The sequence below is a fragment of the Cetorhinus maximus genome, chromosome 12, assembly GCF_964194155.1.
Source record: "Cetorhinus maximus chromosome 12, sCetMax3.hap1.1, whole genome shotgun sequence".
NCBI lineage: Eukaryota > Metazoa > Chordata > Chondrichthyes > Lamniformes > Cetorhinidae > Cetorhinus > Cetorhinus maximus.
The window spans coordinates 60,080,507-60,102,240 of NC_135890.1; the positions used below are offsets into that span (position 1 = coordinate 60,080,507).

The following is a 21,734-nucleotide window of genomic DNA, read 5'->3' on the forward strand; positions in this document are numbered from 1 at the left end:
GACCAAAGCAGTATTAAAAAGCTACAGAAAGAAGCCACAAAGATGACATTATTTAATGTGTGTTTAGGTTAGCTAAAAGAGTTAAAGACACATAAAGCAAAAATGACGAGTTAAAATAATTGTCACCTTTTTAATGTAAAAAAAAGTATATTTAATATTTGTTAAAATGAAACCAATGAATACACAAGAAATACTTTAAACAAGCAAGTTTAAAAATACAGTACTCTTTGTTTTTCTTAATTCTTCCAAATAAGTTTTGTACAAAGTGCCCAAATTAATCTTTTGTCTGCAGAGCTGAATTGATCTTTATATTGTACCAATTCATATTTTCATTCAGGATCACAATCTATAACATTTTTAAAAATCAAATCAAATCTTTCAGTTTTTTTTGCAATCTTAATGGTTTGTCAGGTGAGGCCAATAATGAAACCCATTATAAAGTGAATTCAAACCTAGTTAGGCGAAGCCAACAGAAGTTTCTCAAGACATCTAATGTACAAGGTTTATAAAACTTCTAATGCTGCATTGCGAAATCTAGTTTCACAGCTCACTCAACCCAAACGTTTATTCTTTTGCCTCCGTACTTTGAAGTTTCAGCTGAATTAACATTTCCTTAATCTATGTTTCAAAATGCTTCCATAACCTCTAAATACATTTTTGCATTTGGAAGGGAAACCCTAGTTTTTGAAGTGTCCTCAGGAATCCCAGTGCAAGTGGTACCAATTTCTCCAAGGGCTCATGTAAGGGCTTTGAGCAAATTATCCTTAACAATGACACAGGTAGGGGGAAGCAGTATTGGGCAGGGTGGGGTGGGGTGAGCGGGAAGGCAAATGAAGGTCAGAAAATTCACAAGAATGGTTCCAGGGATGAAGAACTTCAGTAGATAGATTGGAGAAGTTGGGACTGTTTTTCTTGGAGAGGAGAAGGTTAAGAGGAGATTTAATAGAGGTATTCAAAATCATGAGGGGCCTGGACAGAGTAGATAGGGAGAAACTGTTTCCATCGGTGGAAGGTTTGAGAACCAAAGGGCACATATTTGAGGTAACTGGTAACTGGCAAAAGTAGCAATGGCAATATGAGGAAAATATTTTTCACACAGCATGTGGTTAGGATCTGGAATGCACTAAGAGTATAGTGGAGGCAGGTTCAATCAAGTCAGTCAAAGGGAATTGGATTATTAGCCGAAAAGAAAGAATGTACAGGGCTACAGGGAGAAGGCAGGGGAATGGTACTTGGTCAATTGCTCCTTCAGAGAGTCAGCACAGACATGAAGGGCTACATGGCCTTCTTTGGTGCTGTAACCATTCTGAGAATCTAAAAACCTGTTACTTGGTCTTTGAAGGTTGCACTGACTCTCTCAAAAATGGAATGTGGAGATGAGAAATATTCATATATTACATACAGGAAACGTGGCAAAGGAGAGAGAGAGAGAGTGAGAAAACAAAAGGAATAAAAACATGCAGAAGCGCAACTGAAGCAGGCAAAAAAGGGAACTGCCCAGAAAAAGAATTCATTGTAATTAAATTTACACTAATGTCTTTCAGATAAATGTTAATTTAAGTTTGCTCATCAGGGAGGCTAACAGGAGCCTCTTCCATTTTACAAGGGGGTGAAAGAGAAAGAAAAAAGCAGGGGGCAAAAGGTGAGCAGTAACCAGTTATGGGAAAGAACACAAATAAGAGAAAAATACAGTCAAATCTCTTGGTCATGAAAGAGGAATGCACTTATAACTGTGTTTTTGTTGCCAATAATGTCATCCTGGTACTCAAAAGCAAGAAGAGCATGAATTCCTTGAGGGAGGACCAAGATCAGGTGAGGGAAGCAGCAGTCTAGGTAAACGTTTCAATTCCAACGTGAAAAAGGTAAGAGAAAAGCCAGGCCTTTTAGCTCAGCAGCATGGCTTAGACAAAGGGAAACCTGTGAATCATGATGCAGAAGCCCTAAAAACTAAAATAAGACTGAACTCATGCCATTGAATTTTCATCAGCAGAGGAAAAAACTACTTCATGTGCTGCTGTCATATACTGGGAATCAAAAGCAGTGATGGAATGTAATTATATATTGAAGAGTTTCATCAACTGATTACTGGTGGTAAGCTGTAACTGGACCGACTATTAATGTTGCACTAAATCCTTTTAAATGCAAGGAAAGTTTCATGGCTTAAATTCTCAATTATAGCACAGTCATATAGTTATTACAAATATATTATTGTTACTCTTTCAAATTGACAGTTAGAATAAATCAGAGTACACATTTTCTCATAAATCTATTATCCTGTACATTAAAAACGTAACTCATTTAACAGCGTTTATGGGTTGAACAGGGAGCAATGCTCATTCCTCAGAATGTCTTATTTCATTGCAGACAAACATGACTACATAAGGTGATGCTTTTAGAAAAGCAAATGCAGAAAAGCAGAATTATTGTATTATTCTTTGCAGAAGCTTGACAATGCTAAAATATTTCCACTGTAGTATAATACCATCTTGTACAGTAGGTTCATTATTCTCAATGAAACTGGAAAAGAGATTTGTAACTGATGTGTAATGATAATTTTTCAAATAACAAGTCTCCGCCACAGAACATTAGTTTAGCCTCAAGTTAGCATATACGTTGGGAAAAGCCATGTGCATGTTCTCATAATTCTTCGATATACCTTCCCTCATGGTCTTCCTATTCAATTAAAACAGTTCTGGGAAACTCAATACAGAGTCATCTAAATCTATTAGTTAGGAATCTGCTAGATTATTACAACTGTCACATATGGTTTGAACGTATAGTGGTTGATTTGAACTTGGATACTAGTACCATCCGAGATAATCCATGTTGGCAATATGCCACAGAAATTGTCATGGAGCTAGTTTTAATATTAGTCTAAAGAAAATCAAGCAGTCGGTTCAGCAGTGGACTGTGTCTGATCAACTTTCAATGTCAGTCTTCCTTCTACCATCTCCTCAGAGGTCTAACCATTGTGCATGCATTGGGATACCGACAATACTAGCAGCAGACCCAGTGCAACAACATAGAACTGGTTTTGTCAGTCCATGTTGTTTGTCACGAAGCTGTTACACAACCTTAAGGGTTAGAACAATAGCCGTGCATTTCTTTATAACGGAAGGAGGTTATCTTATTCGCCTTAGTCCAAAGGGTCGTATAAAAGTGATGAAATCTACCAGAGATCTAATCACTTCAATACAAATGTATTTGTTTTCCCCCTGCTGACTACATGTTGGGGATTTTGATGAAGAACACCAATACAGGTTGTCCTTACTTGGAAAAGCTCTTAATGCCACATGTGTAATGATTAGCCTACAAATCATCACATAACATTATCTTTTATCTATAGTGAACTACAAAGAGGCAATTCATGGATAAAATAGCCAATTTTTTGAATAAAATTGTACAGTGTGAAAATAATTAGTAGGATTAATGGATGAAATGGCCCATCACAAATTTTTAAAGCACCAGGCATATGACTTTTCCGTCATGCTGACAGTCAATTCTAGACTTACAGGAGATCAGACAATGGAAAAATATTGTTATGCTCCAGTATGTACAGGTAAAATTCAGTGACAATTTAAGTGCAGCTGTGTTGTTAGACCAGAAAGATTCAACAAAATTACAAAGTTAGTTCATAGTCCTGGATAAATGTCAGTTGGCTTTTAATATTCTTCACATCACATCTCATGTAATTATCTAATTATAAAACTCAATGAGTGTAACTGGGGTTGAAAGAAAATTAAAAACATGTAGATTTAACTGTGATACGTAAATGTCATTTGCAATTATCCTTAATTTATTGCACAGTAATGCCAAACTAATATTAACTTTATAATTTATATTAAGTGCTTTTATCTACACACTAAATCTACAGAATAAATTAAATGCAATAAAACTGTCTCTCATTCTTACAGAAAATTATTTATAGCTAAGATATAGCTGGTGACTGCTGTAAGGTTCAGTAAGAAAAATTTGGACAATATTAAATATAAAAATTTAACCTGTGTCCTAAACAATTCTGCTTCATGTAACCTTGTAACAAAGTTGTCAAAAATAAAATTGTTTCCTATTTCAGTTAGTGTTCCATACCCAGAGGAAAAGCAGACAGGACATGTAAATTTAATAACCCAGTCCTTGTAAAATGAAAGTCAAACTATATCATTCTTTCATGCCTGATATCAAGTACATCAGATGACAGTTGCTTTAATACTAAACAGGCAACAGAGTTAGGTGTCAGGACTGTACTTTTAGTTGAGTGTTTCTTTTGGTCCGATTGATTAATTCCCAATTAGGAATGTATGTTATTTGAAATTTCTTCTTTGAAACCTTCTTTGAAATTTCAGGAAAGCATCTCCTCACTTTTCAGCTGCAAATAGTAACATACACTTATCCAGTCAGAAGGAAGTGGGAGAAAACAACATTCTTGTTTTGAAGACAAGGCTACATTATTCAGACGTGAGCACTGTTTTCTTTAATAACTACATTTCTCCTACTGGTCTATCCAGGATTAAATACATACTACCAAAACAGGGACACACAGCATGGGGTGTGACTGATCTTGGCCAGTTGGAAAATGATGATGTCGGGGAAAGCCAATAAATACTTGTGGACTATGAGATACAGTAACCAATCACTACTTCATGCTCCAATACATAAGCAACACACAATAATTAGTACATAAACAGAGTTATGAAGAAACATATAAAAAGCTTCTGCTAATATGATGGATGCAAATATGAGGAAATAGAACTTTCCATTTTAGGCAGTGTTAGAACACATTCCCAGATCAGGGACAATGCTGATACAGTTCCCTCTACTAAGTCTCAACCCCAAGTGAGTACCCACTACTACAAACTAAAATGATTTTTCAATTTCCCACCGTAGCCACCTTTTTTTGGGGCAAACAAGCCAGTTTACAATTTCATGTCAATTTGTGCCAAGCTGTGATCAGTCCTGTGCTATGGCATCACAATCAAAAGAAACTGGGTTAAGAATGTTTCAACTAATTATAGTTGACACAGCATGAGAGCTGAACTGAGAGCGAGGCCCTGAAATAATCCCAACTCCGTCACTCAGTGCAGGTTAAAAACAACTCTATTTCGAAGTTAAGTTAAAAGCATTGTAACAATTTGTTTCCCTTACTAGCTTTTGTCTCCCTCATTTTAATGATCTGTAATTCAGAGTGCAACAAAGAGATCTTCCTTCTTTTTATTCATTTGATACTGTACTGTCGGCACTTAGATCCGGCCTTCTCCAGGACAAAACCAGCTGATACTTCTAATGATACAACTAGGTCAAGTACCGAAGTCTAGGTTAGACTCAGATGTCTACAGCACAGGAGGCCATTCGGCTAATTTCTTGATCAAACCCCCTACATTTGTCCAAATCATTTATGTACATGTCAAACAGCAAGGGCTCCAGCACCGAGCCCTGCGGAACCCCACTAGAAACAAGACTTGCAGTCATAGAAACTTCCCTGTACCATCACCCTCTGCTTCCTGCCTCTCAGCCAATTTTGAATCCAACGTGTCATTTTGCCTTGGATCCCATGGGCTTTTACTTTCTTGGCCAGTCTGCCATGAGGGGCCTTATCAAAAGCCTTGCTAAGGTCCATGTAGACCACATCAAATGCATTACCCTCACCAACATTCTTGGTTACCTCCTCAAAAAATTCGATCAAATTTGTCAAACGCGACCTTCCTTTAACAAATCCATGCTGATTATCCCTGATTAATCCATGTCTCTCCAAGTACAAATATATTCTGTCCCTCAGAATTCTTTCTACTAACTTCCCCATCACCGAGCTTAGACTGACTGGCCTGTAATTTCCTGGTCCATCCCTTCCTCCTTTTTTTAATAATGGAACAATGTTTGCAGTCCTCCAATCCTCTGGCACCTCACCTGTGGCCAGAGAGGATCCGAAAATTACTGCCAAGGCCCCTGATATCTTTTCCCTTGCCTCCCTCAACAGCCTGGGATACATCTCATCCGGACCTGCGGATGCATCCACTTTTAAGAACGCTAAACCCGCTAGTACCTATGTTAATTTCCTCTGATATTTCACAGTCCTCCACCCTGATGTCGATATTTGCGCAGTCTTTTTCCATTGTGAAGTCCGATGCAAAGTATTCACTGAGGACTGTACCCACGTCTTCCGGGTCCACACGCTGATTACCTCTATGGTTCCTAATTGGCCCTACTCCTTCCCTAGTTACTCTCTTGCTCTTTATATATTTAAAAAACCCCTTTGGGTTTTCCTTTATTCTACCCACCAATGCTTTCTCATGCACTCTCTTAGCTTTCCTAATGTCCTTTTTAAGTTCCCCTCTGTACTTTTTATACTCCTCTAAGGACTCTACCGTATTGAGCCCTTGATATCTGCCATAAGCTTCTCGGTTTTTCTTAATCCTCACCGTTATGTCCCATGACATCCAGGGTTCTCCAGAGTTGGTCTTTCCCTCCGACCCCCCCTTTGTCTTTAAGGGAACACATTTGCCTTGTACTCTTGCTGTTTCCTCCTTGAATACCTCCCACTGCTCTGACACAGTTTTATCTGCAAGTAGTTGCTTCCAGTCCACTTGGGCCAAATCGCATCTCATCTTAGTAAAGTTAGCCTCTCCCCAGTTTAGAACTTTTATTCCCAGCCCAACCTTATCCTTTTCCATTGCTATCCTAAATCGAACTGAGTTATGGTCACTACCTCCAAAATGCTCCCCTACTGATACGCCTTCTACCTGCCTAGGCACATTTCCAAATATTAGGTCCAGAACTGCCCCCCTCCCTTGTTGGGCTTTCTACGTACTGGCTAAAAAGTTCTCCTGGATGCAACTTAAAAATTTTGCTCCCTCCCTACTTTGCACACTAAAACTATCCCAGTTAATATTTGGGTAGTTAAAATCCCCTACTATTACTGCCCTATTATTCTTATACTTCTTTGAAATTTGATTACATATTCGATCCTCTACTTCTCCCTGACTGTTTAGGGGCCTACAGTACACACCCAACAGCATGTTTGCCCCTTTTGTGTTTTTCACTTCTGCCCATATGACTTCATTTGATGATCCTTCCAAGATATCATCCCTCCTCACTGCTATAATTGATTCCTTGATCAACATTGCAACCCCCTCTCCTCTTCTATCCCCCTCTCTATCTCGTCTGAATACCCTATAACCAGGAATGTTGAGCTGCCAATCCTGCCCTTCTTTTAGCTAAGTCTCGGTCATAGCTATGATATCATACTCCCACATGCCTATTCTGTGCCCTCAGCTCATCTACCTTATTCCTCAGGCTCCTTGCATTAAAATATATTCCATTTAGCCTTGCTAAACTCACTCCTTTCTTAACTAGCCTATGTTTCCACTGTTTTCCAGACTCATTTACTAGCACTTTAACTTCTAATGCTATCTCAGCTTCTCTCCCCTCTGAACTACATTTCAGTATCCCATCTCCCTGCCAATTTAATTTAAATCTGCCCCAACGGCATTAGCAAACCTGAGGATGTTGGTGCCGTTCCTGTTCAGATGTAACCCATCCAACTTGTACAGGTCCCACCTCCCCCAGAAACGGTCCCAATGCCTCAAGAATCTAAAGCCCTCCCACCTGCACCATCTATCCTGCCACGCATTCATCTGCCCTATCTTTCTGTTCCTATAGTCACTACTGCGTGGCACCAGGAGTAACCCAGAGATTGCTACCTTTGAAGTCCTGCTTTTCAACTTCCTACCTAACTCCCTGGAGTCTGCTTGCAGGACCTCATTTCTCTTTCTTCCTATGTCGCATGGACCATGACCTCTGGCTGTTCACCCTCCCCCTTCAGAATGCCCTACAGCCATTCCGAAACATCCTTGACCCTGGCACCTGGGAGGCATCATACCATCCTGGATTCATGTCTACAGCCGCAGAAGTGCCTGTCTACTCCCCTCACTAACGATTCCCCCAGCACTATTGCCCTTCCACGCTTCTCCTTCCCGCCCTGAGCAGCTGGACCACCCACAGTGCCATGGCCTTGGCTCTGGTTGGCCTCCACAGAGGAACCGTTACTCTCACCATTTTCCAAGGCCGAAAAACGGTTTGCGAGCAAATGCACTTGGGGGACTCCCCCACTACCTGCCTGGTCCGCTTCTTCTGTCTGGCGATCACCCGTTCTCTCTCTGCTTGCACTTAAGCTGTGGGGTGACCACGTCCTGAAACGTGCTATCCACGACCCTCTCAGCCTCGTTAATGCACCGTAGTGCCCCCAGCTGCCGCTCAAGCTCCAAAAGCCAGAGCTCGAGTTGCTCCAGTTGGACGCGCATCCTGCACACAGGGTCATCCAGACGGCCAGAGGTGTCCAGGGTTTCTCACATAGCGCAGGATGTGCAAATTACAGGACTGAGCTCCCCAGACATATCTTAACTAAATCAAATATGAGCCCTTACTTTTATTTTACCCTTTTTTTAAACCCTTTTTTTTTGAAAAATATACCTTATTCATAAAATATCTGAAAGAACATTACAAAACATTTCTAAATCGCCATCACAAAAAGTGTAATCAGATTCAACTTTTACACATGGATCATGAAGTGCTTCAATACAATCAATGAATATTACAGTCATTTCAGTATGGTCATTACAGACAGTCAGACAGTGCAATGGTATTGGAGTTATCAACATACATCATATTGCACTCTGAGGTGCTTCAATACAATTATAATACAATTAGTATTCAGTGCATACATTTATTGTGAGCTGTACAGCCCGAAGAGTCTATACCTTTCCCAGCCCCTCGGGAAGAAAGGCCTTAGACAGCGACCTTTCCCCATTACGCCTTTGTGGCGGCTGCCCCAAGCTTTAGTACGTCTCTCAGCATGTAGTCCTGGACCTTGGAATGTGCCAGTCTACAACACTCAGTCGGAGACAACTCTTTGCACTGGAAGAGCAACAAGTTTCAGGCAGACCAAAGAGCGTCTTTCACCGAGTTGATGATCCTCCAGCTACAGTCGATGTTTGCCTCGGTGCGTCTCCCTGGGAATAGCCCGTAGAGCACAGAGTCCTGTGTCACAGCACTGCTCGGAATGAACCTCGACAAAATCCACTGCATCTCTCTCCACAAGGGCACATTCCACAAGGACGTAAACAGTCTCTTCCCCACCACAGCCACCTCGAGGGCAACGTGCATAGGGGGTGAGATTCCTGGCATGTTGGAAGGATCTGACGGGAAGGGCCTTTCTCACCACCAGCCAAGCTACATCTTGGTGCTTGTCGGAAAGTTCTGGCGATGAGGCATTCTGCCAAATGACTTTGACAGTCTGCTCAGGAAACCATCCGACAGGATCCACCATCTCCTTTTCCTGCAGGGCCTCTAAGACGTTATATGCCAACCACTGCCTGATGGACTTGTGGTCAAAGATGTTTCTCTGCATAAATTGTTCCACCAGGGACAGGTGGGATGGCATGGTCCAACTACTTGGAGCTTTCCGCGGCAGCGTGGCCAGACCCATCCTTCGCAACACCGGGACAGGTAGAACCTCAGCACGTCAGCCCTGACGGCGAAGGGGACAAAGGACCGGTCAGCCCAGTTCCCAAAGAACATGGCCTCGCTCTTCCCACGATTTACCTTGGCTCCCGAGGCCAGTTCAAATTGGTCGCAGATGTGGATCAGTCTGCGCACCGACAGCAGATCCGAGCAGAAGACGGCGACATCATCCAAAAACAGGGAGGCTTTGACCTGAGTGACTCCACTGCCTGGGATTGTCACTCCTCTTATGCCTGGATCCTTCCTGATGGACTCAGCAAAGGGTTCTATGCAACACACAAACAGGACAGGAGAGAGAGGGCAGCTCTGCCTGACTCCAGATTTAATAGGAAAGCATTCCCACCCATTGATTGAGACTGCGCTACTGATGTTAGTGTAGAGCAGTTGGATCCAATTGCGAATTCCCTCCCCAAACCCCATTTTGGAGAGCACATCCCCCATGTAGGTGTGCGATATTCTGTCAAAGGCCTTCTCCTGACCCAGGCTGATGAGGCAGGTGTCCCCTGTCCTACACATAGGCAATCGTATCCCTGAGCAGCGCGAGGCTGTCAGAGTTCTTCCTGCCCAGCACAGTGCAGCTCTGGTCAGGGTGGATCACCAATTCCAGAGCGGACTTGACCCAATTGGCGATGACCTTGGACAGAATCTTACAGTCCACATTCAACAGTGAAATGGGTCGCCAATTTCTAATTTCCTCCCTTTCCCCCTTGTGCTTGTAGATGAGGGTGATGATGCCTTTCCTCATTGATTCTGACATGCTGCCGGCCAGAAACATACTCTCGTACAATTCTAGCAGGTCTGGGCCCATCCAGTCCCACAGAGCCGAATACAACTGCGCCGGCAAGCCATCGCTTCCGGGAGTTTTACTCTTCTCGAAGGACTCAAGGGCCTTAGTCAGTTCGTCAGGAGTTAGTGGTTTGTCCAGGCTCTCCCAAGTACTGTCGTCTAAGACCTCCGTGATAGAGGACAGGAAGGACTGGGAGGCCGTGCTGTCTGTGAGCTTCACGTCATACAATCCGGCATAAAAGGATTTGCTGATCCTCAAAATGTCGGACTGAGATGACTTTATTGAGCAGTCTTCTTCCTTCAGGCTGCTGATCACAGAGCTCCCTCTGTACCTTTTGGAAGAAGAAACGTGAGCACGTCTCATCCTGCTCCACGGAGTGGACTCTGGAACGGAAGATGATCTTGGAGGCCTCCGAGGCAAAGAGCGAGGCTTGCTGGCTCTTCACCTCTTGGAGTTCCTCCTTGACATCGACCCCCCATCGACTGCAGCCGGAGCAGATTCTGCATGTTTTTCTGGAGCTGGGACATTTCCCTCTGTTCCTTTCTAGCTTTCTGGACGCCTTTGAGAATGAAAAACCTCTTGATGTTTCCCTTGATTGCTTCCCACCAGTGTGTCCGGGACTTAAAGGGGGGTTTCACGGTTCTCCAACCTTTGTAATCCCTCTTGAGCTCCTCAATGTTCTCTGGGGTCAGCAGTTGCACATTTAGCTTCCATGCCCCCCTGCCCACCCTCTGGTCTTCCTCTAAGTGACAGTCAGCCAGTAGGAGGCAGTGGTCAGAGAAGAACACTGGCTTGACGTCAGTGGATCTGACTGCGAACGCACGGGACACAAACAGGAAGTCTATCCTGGAACGGATGGACCCATCTGGCCGCGACCAGGTGTATCTACGCTGTGCTCCGTCTGTAGGGTTGCTGAAGACGTCGTGCAGCTTGGCATCCTTAACTGTTTCCATCAGGGATCTGGACGTAGCGTCCAATCTGCTGTCGGCCCTGCCGGATCGTCCAGCCGCATCGATGATGCAGTTGAAGTCACCGCCCAGAATGACCGGCCTGGAGGTCGCCAGCAGCAGTGGGAGCTGCTGAAAAGCCGCCAGCCGCTCGGCCTTTTGTGCCCGGGCGTACACGTTAATTAACCGGAGTGGAGCATTCTTGTACATTACATCTGCTACGAGGAGGCGCCCGCCCACCACCTCCTTAACCTCGGAGACGGTGAAGTTGCCTCTCCGCAGCAGAATAACCAGGCCGGAGGAATGAGAGTCGTTTCCTCCCGACCAGATCGATGGCCCATGGGACCACCATCCTGATCATTGCCTGTAGGAGCTGAGGTGCAGAATTGCACACTCCTGCAGAAACAGATCAGCTCTGACCTTGGCAAGGTAGTCCAAGGTCGCAACACATCGCGTAGTAGATTTAATGCTACGCACATTTATGGATACAATCTTTACACCCATTTTAAAGCATTTAGTCTCTTACCAAACCTGTTACCTCTGAGAGTCCCAGACCTTTGGTCTGCTCCTGCATACCCATAGTGTTCACAACTTGCCTCACTTTGGATGGGCTGAGGAAACTGTCCTGAACCTCCCCATTGTCAATGTTCTGCTCAGGTAGCATCTGGGGGTCCGTGCAGAGAACGGGATTTGAAATGTCCTCTGTTGGAGAAGCTTCTTCAATCCTCTCCCCCTCTGGGGCTTTGCTGCTCCCGGCTTCCCGGAGCTGGGGTGTGCTGAGCGCCTCACTGCTCCCAGATTCCTGGGGCTGGGGTGCGCTGGCCTCTTCGGGTTGTGGGCAAAGTTGGGGTGCGCTGGTCTGCTCATTGTCTCCAATGTTCTGGAGCTCGGGTGTCTCATCCTCCAACTCCCTAGAGCTTTGCCGCTTCTTCTGTAGGTGCCGCCCTTGCATTTCTTTGTCCGAAGAGCAGCTGCCCTTGTCATCCGTGTCGGATGGGAGATGCCTCTTGCCACTTGTCTGGCAACTGGCTTGGTCCCTTCTTAGCCCCTTCTTCCTTTTGGCTCTCTTCACCAGCTGCCACTCCTCCTGCTGATTTTCCGCTGCTTCCTCCTCCTCCATTGATTCGCAGTTGATTGGCTCTCTGCTGCCTCAATCTTTTCCTCCACCTTGTCTCTCTCTGTGCCCTCCTTTGTCCCGTTGTTCTCACTGGGGGCCTTGGTGGTTGGGGGGTTGCAAGTGTCCTTTGTAGTAGTGACACGAAGCATTTCCTCTGCTTCCCCCTCGTTGGCTTTGGCTGCCTGTGCATAAGTGAGGCAGCGTTTGGGGCAGTTCCTGTAGAGGTAGCCTGCCTCGCCACACAGGTTGCAGCATTTAGTCTGTTTGCAGTCCTTTGTCTGGTGCCCTTCCTGTTTGCAGTTCTTGCAGAGGGCAGCATTGCAGTTGGCCGCCACATGACCAGACTCGCCGCATGAGTGACAAAGTTTGGGCTGCCCAGCGTAGACAAGGTAGCCACAGCTTCCCCCAATAGCGAAGCTGGAAGGAGAGTGGAAGATGGCTCCCTTACCATCGGTCTTGACCGTGACCTTAACCTGGCGTTTGCATGTCTAAATCCCAAAGGCTTCTCTAACCTCGGTGCAGCTCCTAACCTTGTTGACGTACCTGGCGAGAAAGGTGAACACGTCGGCGACAGGGACGTAGGGGTTGTAGAGATGCACCGTCACCACACGGTCCCATTGCAACGGCAGAGCAAAGAGCGGTTCCACCGTCAGGATCTTCATCTCTGGCTGGTCTCTCTTCTCCTCGAACACCTTCAGGAATTTGACACAAGCTGCCACACGCTTGAAAGTCCGGTCGAAACATCCAGCGCTGGGGAAGTCTTCAAATCCACATGCCTTCAACAGGATCCGCTTGATGAAGAATGCCCGATCCATGGGTGCTCCTCCTTCGCTGTCTTTCACCATCACCCGGACGGTGTTAGGTGCCCCATGGTACGGGGATCGACTGGTTATAGCCATCGCTTCATAACTACAATTGATCTTAGCCAAAAGGCTGAGAAGCCTTTTACCCTTACTCCTACTGGAGTATAGACTAGATGCTAGATTGTCTAGGTGCTGTTGACTGCTTGTCCCAGGGTCCTCCTCTCGCACTCTCCTCTGATCATTACAATTAGCTTGCTAACACTTTGGATATTTTAAAATTTACACCTTCCTTCAACTGCTGGGCTTATAATTATCGAGGTATTGCTCATCTAATGCAGTAGCTATCATGGATCCCAGCTGCACATTGGTCATTAAGGCTTAGTCATTCTGGTATTCACTAAAATGCACTGATGAAATAATTAACCCATGAACCAACAGCTGCGGTATTTGTTTGCTAATCAGTTAAAGCCTGTTGTTCAGTAGCGTAAGTGTTAATTGGATTGCAAGGGGAATTAGTGCACCATGGAGGGGGAAAGTCAAATCCACCCACTCAGAAGGGGTTAAAGACCCTGCTTTGGTTAAAAAGTCAAAAGCCAAACACATTTGATAATTAAAAACTCTCAGCGCTGTCTACTCTCAAATCAATGGTCTCATCAAAAGGATGATGAAAGAGAAAATTAATATTCATTAGAAAAAGACCAATTAACAGCATGTTAACATATCTCAAAAGGAAAATATATAACAAAGCTGTTCTTGCATGGAGTGCAATTCTAATGCTAATTATCCTGTTCAGCACTCGAACATATCACTGGTACCAAAATATCCATGTAGTTAACAACCTGATTTCTCAGCATTCCCAGTTCCTTTATCATTTATTTTCAGACCCATGTTGCTTTAAGTTGAATTGAATACAGCTGTTCAGAAATAGTTTATGGATACAGTTCTGGACATTTCTTTGAGTGCAAGGGGGATTTACATCTGCGACAATTTTCTGCACAGCCGCATACACGCAGTAACTTAAAGGGCCGACTTGCAAACAGCTGCATGCTTAGATGGAAGCATAAAAGCAAAATACTGCGGATGGTGGAAATCTGAAGCAAAAACAGAAAATGCTGGAAAAACTCAGCAGGTCTAATAGCATCTGTGGAGAGAAAAACAGAGTTAACGTTTTGAGTCCGTATGACTGCTCTGAAGAAGGGTGCAGATACAGGATGTTTGGGGGTTTGAACTCAATTGACTGGGCAATAAATTCTGTGATTCTGTGAAGTCCCAACATCCTATTTGCATTATTAATTGCAATTTCATTCTGATCGGGTATGGCAAGTCAACTAATATCCCTCTGTTTCTTTCAACTCCTCACTTTGCAAGTTCTAACCTATCCATGGACTGCACCTGCTTCCCATTCTTACTTTCATCGAGTGCTTTAGCTCAGAAGTTGTGATGAGCCCAATGGTTGTCCCATTTCCAAGTTATGTAATTCTTTTTCTTGTTTCTATTTCAAATTTCCCAGTCATTTTAGAAGTTTTTACTTTTTGCATTTAGGTGCTTACTTCATGCAGCAGAGCTGGAGGTCATGCACTCTAATATGTCTCTGGCAAGTCTTCAAAAGAGCTATCCACTCAGTTCCCTTGCCCTGCTCTTTTCTTATAGTCCTGCACTTCTTTTTTATTGAATTTCTTTCTGAACATCACAATTCAATATATTTCCCCCTACCTTTCCAGGCTTCGTAATAACAAGTCATAACAATTTACTGTGTAACAAAATAACTCAGTTCCCCTCTGGTTCTTTTGCCAATTACCTTAAATCTCTGTCCTCTGGTCACTGACCACCTTCCCAGTTCAAACAGAGTAAATTAAGAAAAACTTATCAAAACCCTAATTTGAACAACTGTATTATTTTTCCACCGAACTTTCTGTTTCTTAGAACACTCCCAGTTTCTATAGTCTTTCCACATAATTGAAGTCCCCCATCTCTAATATAATTCCAGAAAATTTCCTCTGCACCCTTTCTAAGCCCTTAACATCCTTTCTAAAAAGGAAAGCATGGTGCCCAGAATTAGACATAATAGTCCCCAACACAACAGGCACAGAGAAGGTCACCACTATCATGGGCTGCAACGGCACTGCAACTTCCGGGAAGCCAACTTACACTCAAATCCAGAAGTTGTGGCGTGCCTGAATAGACTCTGGGTATGCTGGGACCAGTCATGTGTGAACTTGGCTGATTGCCCAGCACTTCGACCAGTTTTTGTGTGAACTTTTTCAGACTGCTCCTAGCAGGCGTTAAGCCTGCTCAGGGGTGCATCCCCTTAAATCAACAGGAGTGTGAAAACAACAGTTCCGTTCCTCTGGCACCTCCAGACCTTCCCACCAGTTCCACAGTGCTGGGCTGGATGGGGAGCAGTGAGCTGCAAAAAGACCTCAAATAAAAACTGAAAATCATTAATAATCACTTACCTGTCACTGAGCTGACGACAGAGCTTAAGGGGCGTGGCTTCGGTTCAAGACAACAAAGGGGGTGTGCCTTCACCGGCAATGCCCTGTGCCACAAATCCTCCCTAGTCAGTTTATCATTGAACCCATGCTGCAACCCAGAGAGCAAGCTCCTATTGCAACCTATGGAAAAGGTAGGGTTGTAGAACCATAGAAAACTTACTGCACAGAAAGGGGCCATTCAGCCCATCATGTCTGTGTCGGCCAGAAAATGATGAAAAAGAAATTAGCCGCTCATTTTAATCCCACTTTCCAGCACCTGGTCCACAGCCTTACAGGTTACAGCGCTTCAGATGCAGATCCAAGTACGTTTTAAATGAGTTGAGCATTTCAGCCTCAACTATCGATTTAAGCAGTGAATTCCAGATGCCCACCACCCTCTGGGTGAAAAAGATTTTTCTCATGGCCCCTCTAATCCTTCTGCCAATCACCTTAAATCTATGCCCCCTGGTAATTGACCCCTCCGTTAGGGGAAACGTCTTGACTGTTTCAAGTTTCTTGACTCAGCTTCCTCTGTTCTAAGAAAAACAACCCCAGCCTATCCAATCTTTCCTCATAGCTGCAATTTTCAAGCCCTGGCAGCATTCTTGTAAATCTTCTCTGCACTCTTTCCAAAGCAATTATGCCCTTCCTGTAATGTGGTGACCAGAACTGTACAGAACTATAGTTTTTCATGCAGTCAGTGGTGGAGCTTCGGTTTCACTGCTGATCACAAGTGCCTGGACAATATTTCAGCTGAGGGCTAATGAGCGATTTATAAAAGTTTATCATGCTTTTTCCATTCTATTCATTTATTTATTGAGCCAAGGATCCTCTATATTTAAAAACAATAGTCTTATCAACTTGCCGTTCAAACCCACAAAAACCTAGTTAGGTAAACCCCCAGATCTCTGCTCCTGCACCATCTTTAAAATTGCACCATTTAACTTATATCACCTCCTCACTCTTCCGTCCAAAACATATCGCTTCACACACCTCTGCATTGAACTTCATCTGCCATGTGTCAGTCAATTTCACCACTCTGTACAATCCTCCTGAAGACTGCTACTACCCTCCTTAATAATGTTTTATTCTCGACTGGTTTATACTTTATCGCCTTCAATGCAGTTTTCCCTTATGTTGAAGTGCTTTGTGAACTGCGAGGAGTTAAAAAAATGAACAAGATCCCAGATGCAAAGCTTTACTTATGCATTGTACTCACTTATACAATTTTCACTAACAATGATCAGAGAAGCAGAAGCAAAACCTGCTTCTTGCAATATTTTAAATAAAAGTTTCAAATCACACTAATTTAAATGCAAAAAAGAATCGTCACAGTATACAGTGCTCTGTCACAAAAGAACCTTACAATCTGTCCTCAGTCTTATAGCACTGTGCCATGAAACACCCTATTATGATCTTTAATTTAAGATGCAGAACTACAGAATACACTTTGTAAATCCCTAAAGCTGGCACATTCTCCAGCAGCCTGACAAAAAAAAATCACATATTATAGTCAATAAAACAACTTCCTACAGAAACGTCCCCAGCTTAAATACAGGGTGTAGAAAGTTACATGAAGCAGAGTAAATTAGGCCAAAAGCCGTATTATTGATTGAACAATGAGCAAAACTAAGTTCCATTTTGCCATAAGTGACAAAAACATTTGTGTCATTACTCACTCTGGTTTGAAGTTACCTCAACTCAAAAAGGTTTAGATAAAGAAGTGACATATGTACAGGATTCAGTTTAAAAGTGAAGCTTACAGCAGTCCAACAGTTAAACAGAGCATTTCAAATAAGGATTGCATTATGTTAATTTTAAAGCTTTGAAAAATATAACTTACCATTATCTTTACTGCTATTCTCTTCAATCGTCATTTGCTCTGCAAGCTCAGACAGAGACTCATCAATTGTTTGGCTGCCACGCAAAGTCAGAGAAAGCCGTCGCTTAAACTTTTTCATCTTTTCCATGAAATATTCTACTCAGTAAAGCCTGAAATTAAACATGTTAATTGCAATTAACAGGCAGCTCATTTAGTCCCATCAATAAAAAAATGGAGGCACAATAGGATTCAGCTGCACTTTAAGAAAGCAAATAACATCCTCTCAATTTCTCTACCAAAAATATTATTTTGATAAAAACTCACATATTGCCACTGTTATCTAAATTTTGGGGCTTTCTAATGAGCATTGAAGTTCAAAACATTTCACACAAGTTGGAAATATCTTGTGGACGTTCCAAAATTGGCTAAATTGAAGGTTTGAACTGTTTCATAATCTGCCCTAAATATTACTTCTATGCTCCACATTTTGTAGTCTGGTATGTTGCTTTACCTTATAACTACATATATTCAAACCACATTAAATGTACAAAGTTAAATTATTTCACAGGTTCTCCCGCAAAAATGTTTCCTGGATCTCCAAACTAAACTTTCTGAACGTGCACAGTCTAACCCAAAGGGGTAAAGCATTCAGAAGAGCACATCGTTATGAGACTTTGTGGTTGCAGAAATAATAAAAAAAATCTTCCTACCGTTTGTCATGAAGCTATTAATATATATAACGTTATTAAAAATTATTTTTTTTAAAATAGAGGGTTAGTCTGTGGGTGTGTCTTAATTGGATTAAAGACAGCTTTGATGTATACTGGTTTTGAGATATGGAAGAGGTAGATTGTATTTGCATTTTGTTGAATAGAGCATTCAAGAAGAGGAGTGAAATCTGGCACCTAGGTAGCAGAGACCAAGCAATGCTTACATTACTAATAAAATTGGTACTATGAAAGGGGTTTTATTGTTAGAGGGGTGGAGTTCAAGGGGCTGGTGATACAATGAGAATTTATATTCAATGAGATGTGCTGGGTATAACCGATAACAGTTTTGTGTGTGCAGGGCAGAGGCAATGTAGCATCAAAGCCTGTAAGCCTACCACTGTGTCTGTAAAAGAACCAAAGTGAAAAGAACCTAATTTTGAATTTGTAAGGTGGAAATGCTTTGCCTGGTGTCTGCTTGAAGTCTATTAGTTGCTGTTGCCTTAGTGGAGATTAGTTTGGGAATTTTTAAAAGTTATGACTGTGGTAATTTGTAGCCATGTGTATATGTTTAACTTGTGTAAATTAATAAACATCTCATGTAATTTGATATAAAAACCTCGTGAGAGCTGGTGGTCTGATTCCTGAATTTAGAGCTGCATCTCAAATATACCACTTAAAATATAGGCTATGACAGTTGTTTTATAGTTTCCCTCTAGCACTTTTAAAATAACTCAGCTTTATCAACTGCTGTGTCATAACACCTTATGAAATCACATTGACATTATTGTTAAAATACAATGAGGAATCATGTTATGGGAATTTGTGGGGTTCAATATTTTACTTCCATCCATGTTGAATAGTAATCTTGTTCATAGAGATAAATAAAAACACAGACCTTTCCAAACTACACCGAATCAACCTTCAGGGAAAAAGCCCCAATATAGCCAACAAGAAAAGCTAATTTTATTAACAATGCTTTCCTAGTTATCCACCAACTAGTAGCTATACTCAACTGTAGCATTTGTGCCAGAGTTAGAAGGTCATGGATTCAAAACCCAATCGAGAGACTTGAATTTTTAGGGTGGATTTTCATCTTCGGTTTTGGAACTGCGATTTGGGCCATTTCCTATCTTGTGTTTCCGATTTCTAAAAGGCAGCACATTCTCCTGATAATTTGGTCTCTGGGAGTTGGAGCCATTGCCTCCTGAGGCAGCAATTGGCACGGGTGGATGACGAGGCTGGCAAATTCGAAGGCCTGCTTCTGTTTACTGGGACATTGGCCCAGTTATGTTCATAGTTGGTAGGCTCTCTAGCCCTCACCCCTCTTCACTCTACTGCTCTCCCCTCTCCCATGTTTCTTCCATGCCCCCATATCTCCCATGCCCCCTTCCAGGGCCCCCATGCATCCTTCATGCCCACTCACCCAGAATCCACAAAGTACAGAACTCATGAGCCATATAATAACATTGGCAAGTCTTTGAAATGTTCATGAAATAAAACAAAATCAGGCATTCAACAACTAAGGATGGGCAATAAACACTGGCCCAGCCAGCGAAGTCCACATCCCCTGAATGAATAAAAAAAAATCACTGGCTGTGTTACACAGTTTTGAGATTGTAAGAGGGGAAAGGGAATGCTGAATGCCCGATTTTGTTTTATTTCATGAGCATTTCAAATAATTGCCTGTGTTATTATATATCTAATTGGTTCTGTGCCTAGTGGATACTGTGTGAGTGCTCCAAAGGCCCAGTAGGTGTCAGGACATTTCAATCAATGTGAAAATCAAACCTTAGGGTCCCCTACATGCGTTCATATTTGAATCTTCATACTGTAGAACGCAGAAGAGGACTTTATCCACAAGGAAAAGGCCTCTAATGCATCCGAATGTCCACCCCAGCAATGGAACCAGCAAGGTCGGAAATTCTGCATACGGGTTCACTAACCACACCTTTATCCCACGCCAGCAAAAAGCTGATGGAAATGGGAAAGGGGGCAGGAGTCCTGGAATCGGTTCATGCCCAGCATCTTTAAAGCCTTTTCAACTCCATTCCCACATGGATGGAGGCATGAAAATCCAGCCCTTTATCTCAGATGACACTTGAGTGCAGTACTAAGAGAGTCCTTTACTGTTAGAGGTGCCATCCTTTGGATAACACTTTAAACCAAGGACCCCTCTCACACCATCCCCCAACATCTTCCCTCTAAAGTGGATATACAAGATTCATGTGGCACCATTTGAAGATGAGAAAAGTAGTTTTCAGTGTCCTGGCTAATATTCATCTCTCAATCTATTCCGCCAAACAGATTATCTAGTCACTTATCTCACTGCTATTTGCGAGAACTTGTTGTGCACAAACTGACTACCAAATTTACCTGCACAACAGTAACAACAGTTCAAAAGCACTTCTTCAGCAGCGAAGCGCTTTGGAATCTAAATGGTGCAATATGAACGCAAGTTCATTGTTATATTACAAAGTGAAAGAAACTTTGCTCAATTAACATGATGAATGGTAGGAGAACAATAATTCCCGTTTATGTTTTCACATCTGGAACAGTTCTCTAGCTGACTCTAGCCTAGATTTTAAAAACAGAACAGGAGGGGTGACAGGCATAAGTAAACATACACTTAGGATCATACTTTTGTTCTTCCCTTTGTTCTCCCTATTTAAAATGCTAAAATTATTAAATTCATCCACATATGTACAGTATAATTCTTTTAAATGTCATCATGTCAATGGTTACACCACAATCCCACAAGCTCCCTTTCAGACAGAACGTTCTTTGTCGTGCATATATTCTGACACACTGAATGCATTGCACTTGCACCTGTATAAAGCAATATAAAATGTTTTCAAACCAATTTCCAATGGTTGAGAGTTACATGCTGCCTCGAGTTTACTCAATGTCTAGTCTTCAATTCCATGTAAGCTAACATTTTAAGTTGGGTTTGTTTATGCTAGTTACAGTACTGCATTATTACTGCCACCTCATTCACATAGAACACTAAATTTGGGGAGGTGGTGTCATAGTTGTAATGCCACTGGACTAATAATCCAGAGCCCAGGCGATTGCTCTGGGGATACAGGTTCAAATCCCATCGTGGCAGCTGAAGGAGTTTAAATTCAATTAATAAATGTGGAATTAAAAAGCTGGCCTAATGGTGACTATGAAACCATTGATGATTGTCATAAAAACCATCTGGTTCACTAATGTCCTTTAAGAAAGGAAATCTGCTGTCCTTACCTAGTCTGGCCTACATGTGACTCCAGACCCACAGCAATGTGGTTGACACTTAAATTCGCTCTGAAATGGCCTAACAAGCCACTCATCTGTATCAAACAACTATGAAGTCTAAAAGGAATGAATCTGGCATCGACCGAGGCACCAGATATGACAACAGCAAACTCAGCCCTGACAACCCTGCAAAGTCCTCCTTACAAACATCTGGGATCTTGCGCCAAAATTGGGAGCACTGTCCCACAGACTAGTCAAACAACAGCCTGACATAGTCATACTGATGGATTCATACCTTACAGATAATCTCCCAGACACCAGAATCAC

The 21,734-nt window shown here is 42.7% G+C and overlaps 1 protein-coding gene across 2 annotated transcripts in view; it reads right to left on the minus strand.

Moving 5' to 3' along the window:
- Positions 1-21,734, minus strand: part of cdk17 (cyclin dependent kinase 17) — a 225,545-nt gene that overhangs the window by 119,284 nt on the left and 84,527 nt on the right. For both annotated transcript variants that reach the window (XM_078553735.1, XM_078553736.1), the window contains exon 3: positions 17,485-17,633. In XM_078553735.1, coding sequence (XP_078409861.1) covers positions 17,485-17,611 — 127 coding nt within the window. In that variant the 5' untranslated portion in view covers positions 17,612-17,633. The remainder of the gene's footprint in view (positions 1-17,484; positions 17,634-21,734) is intronic.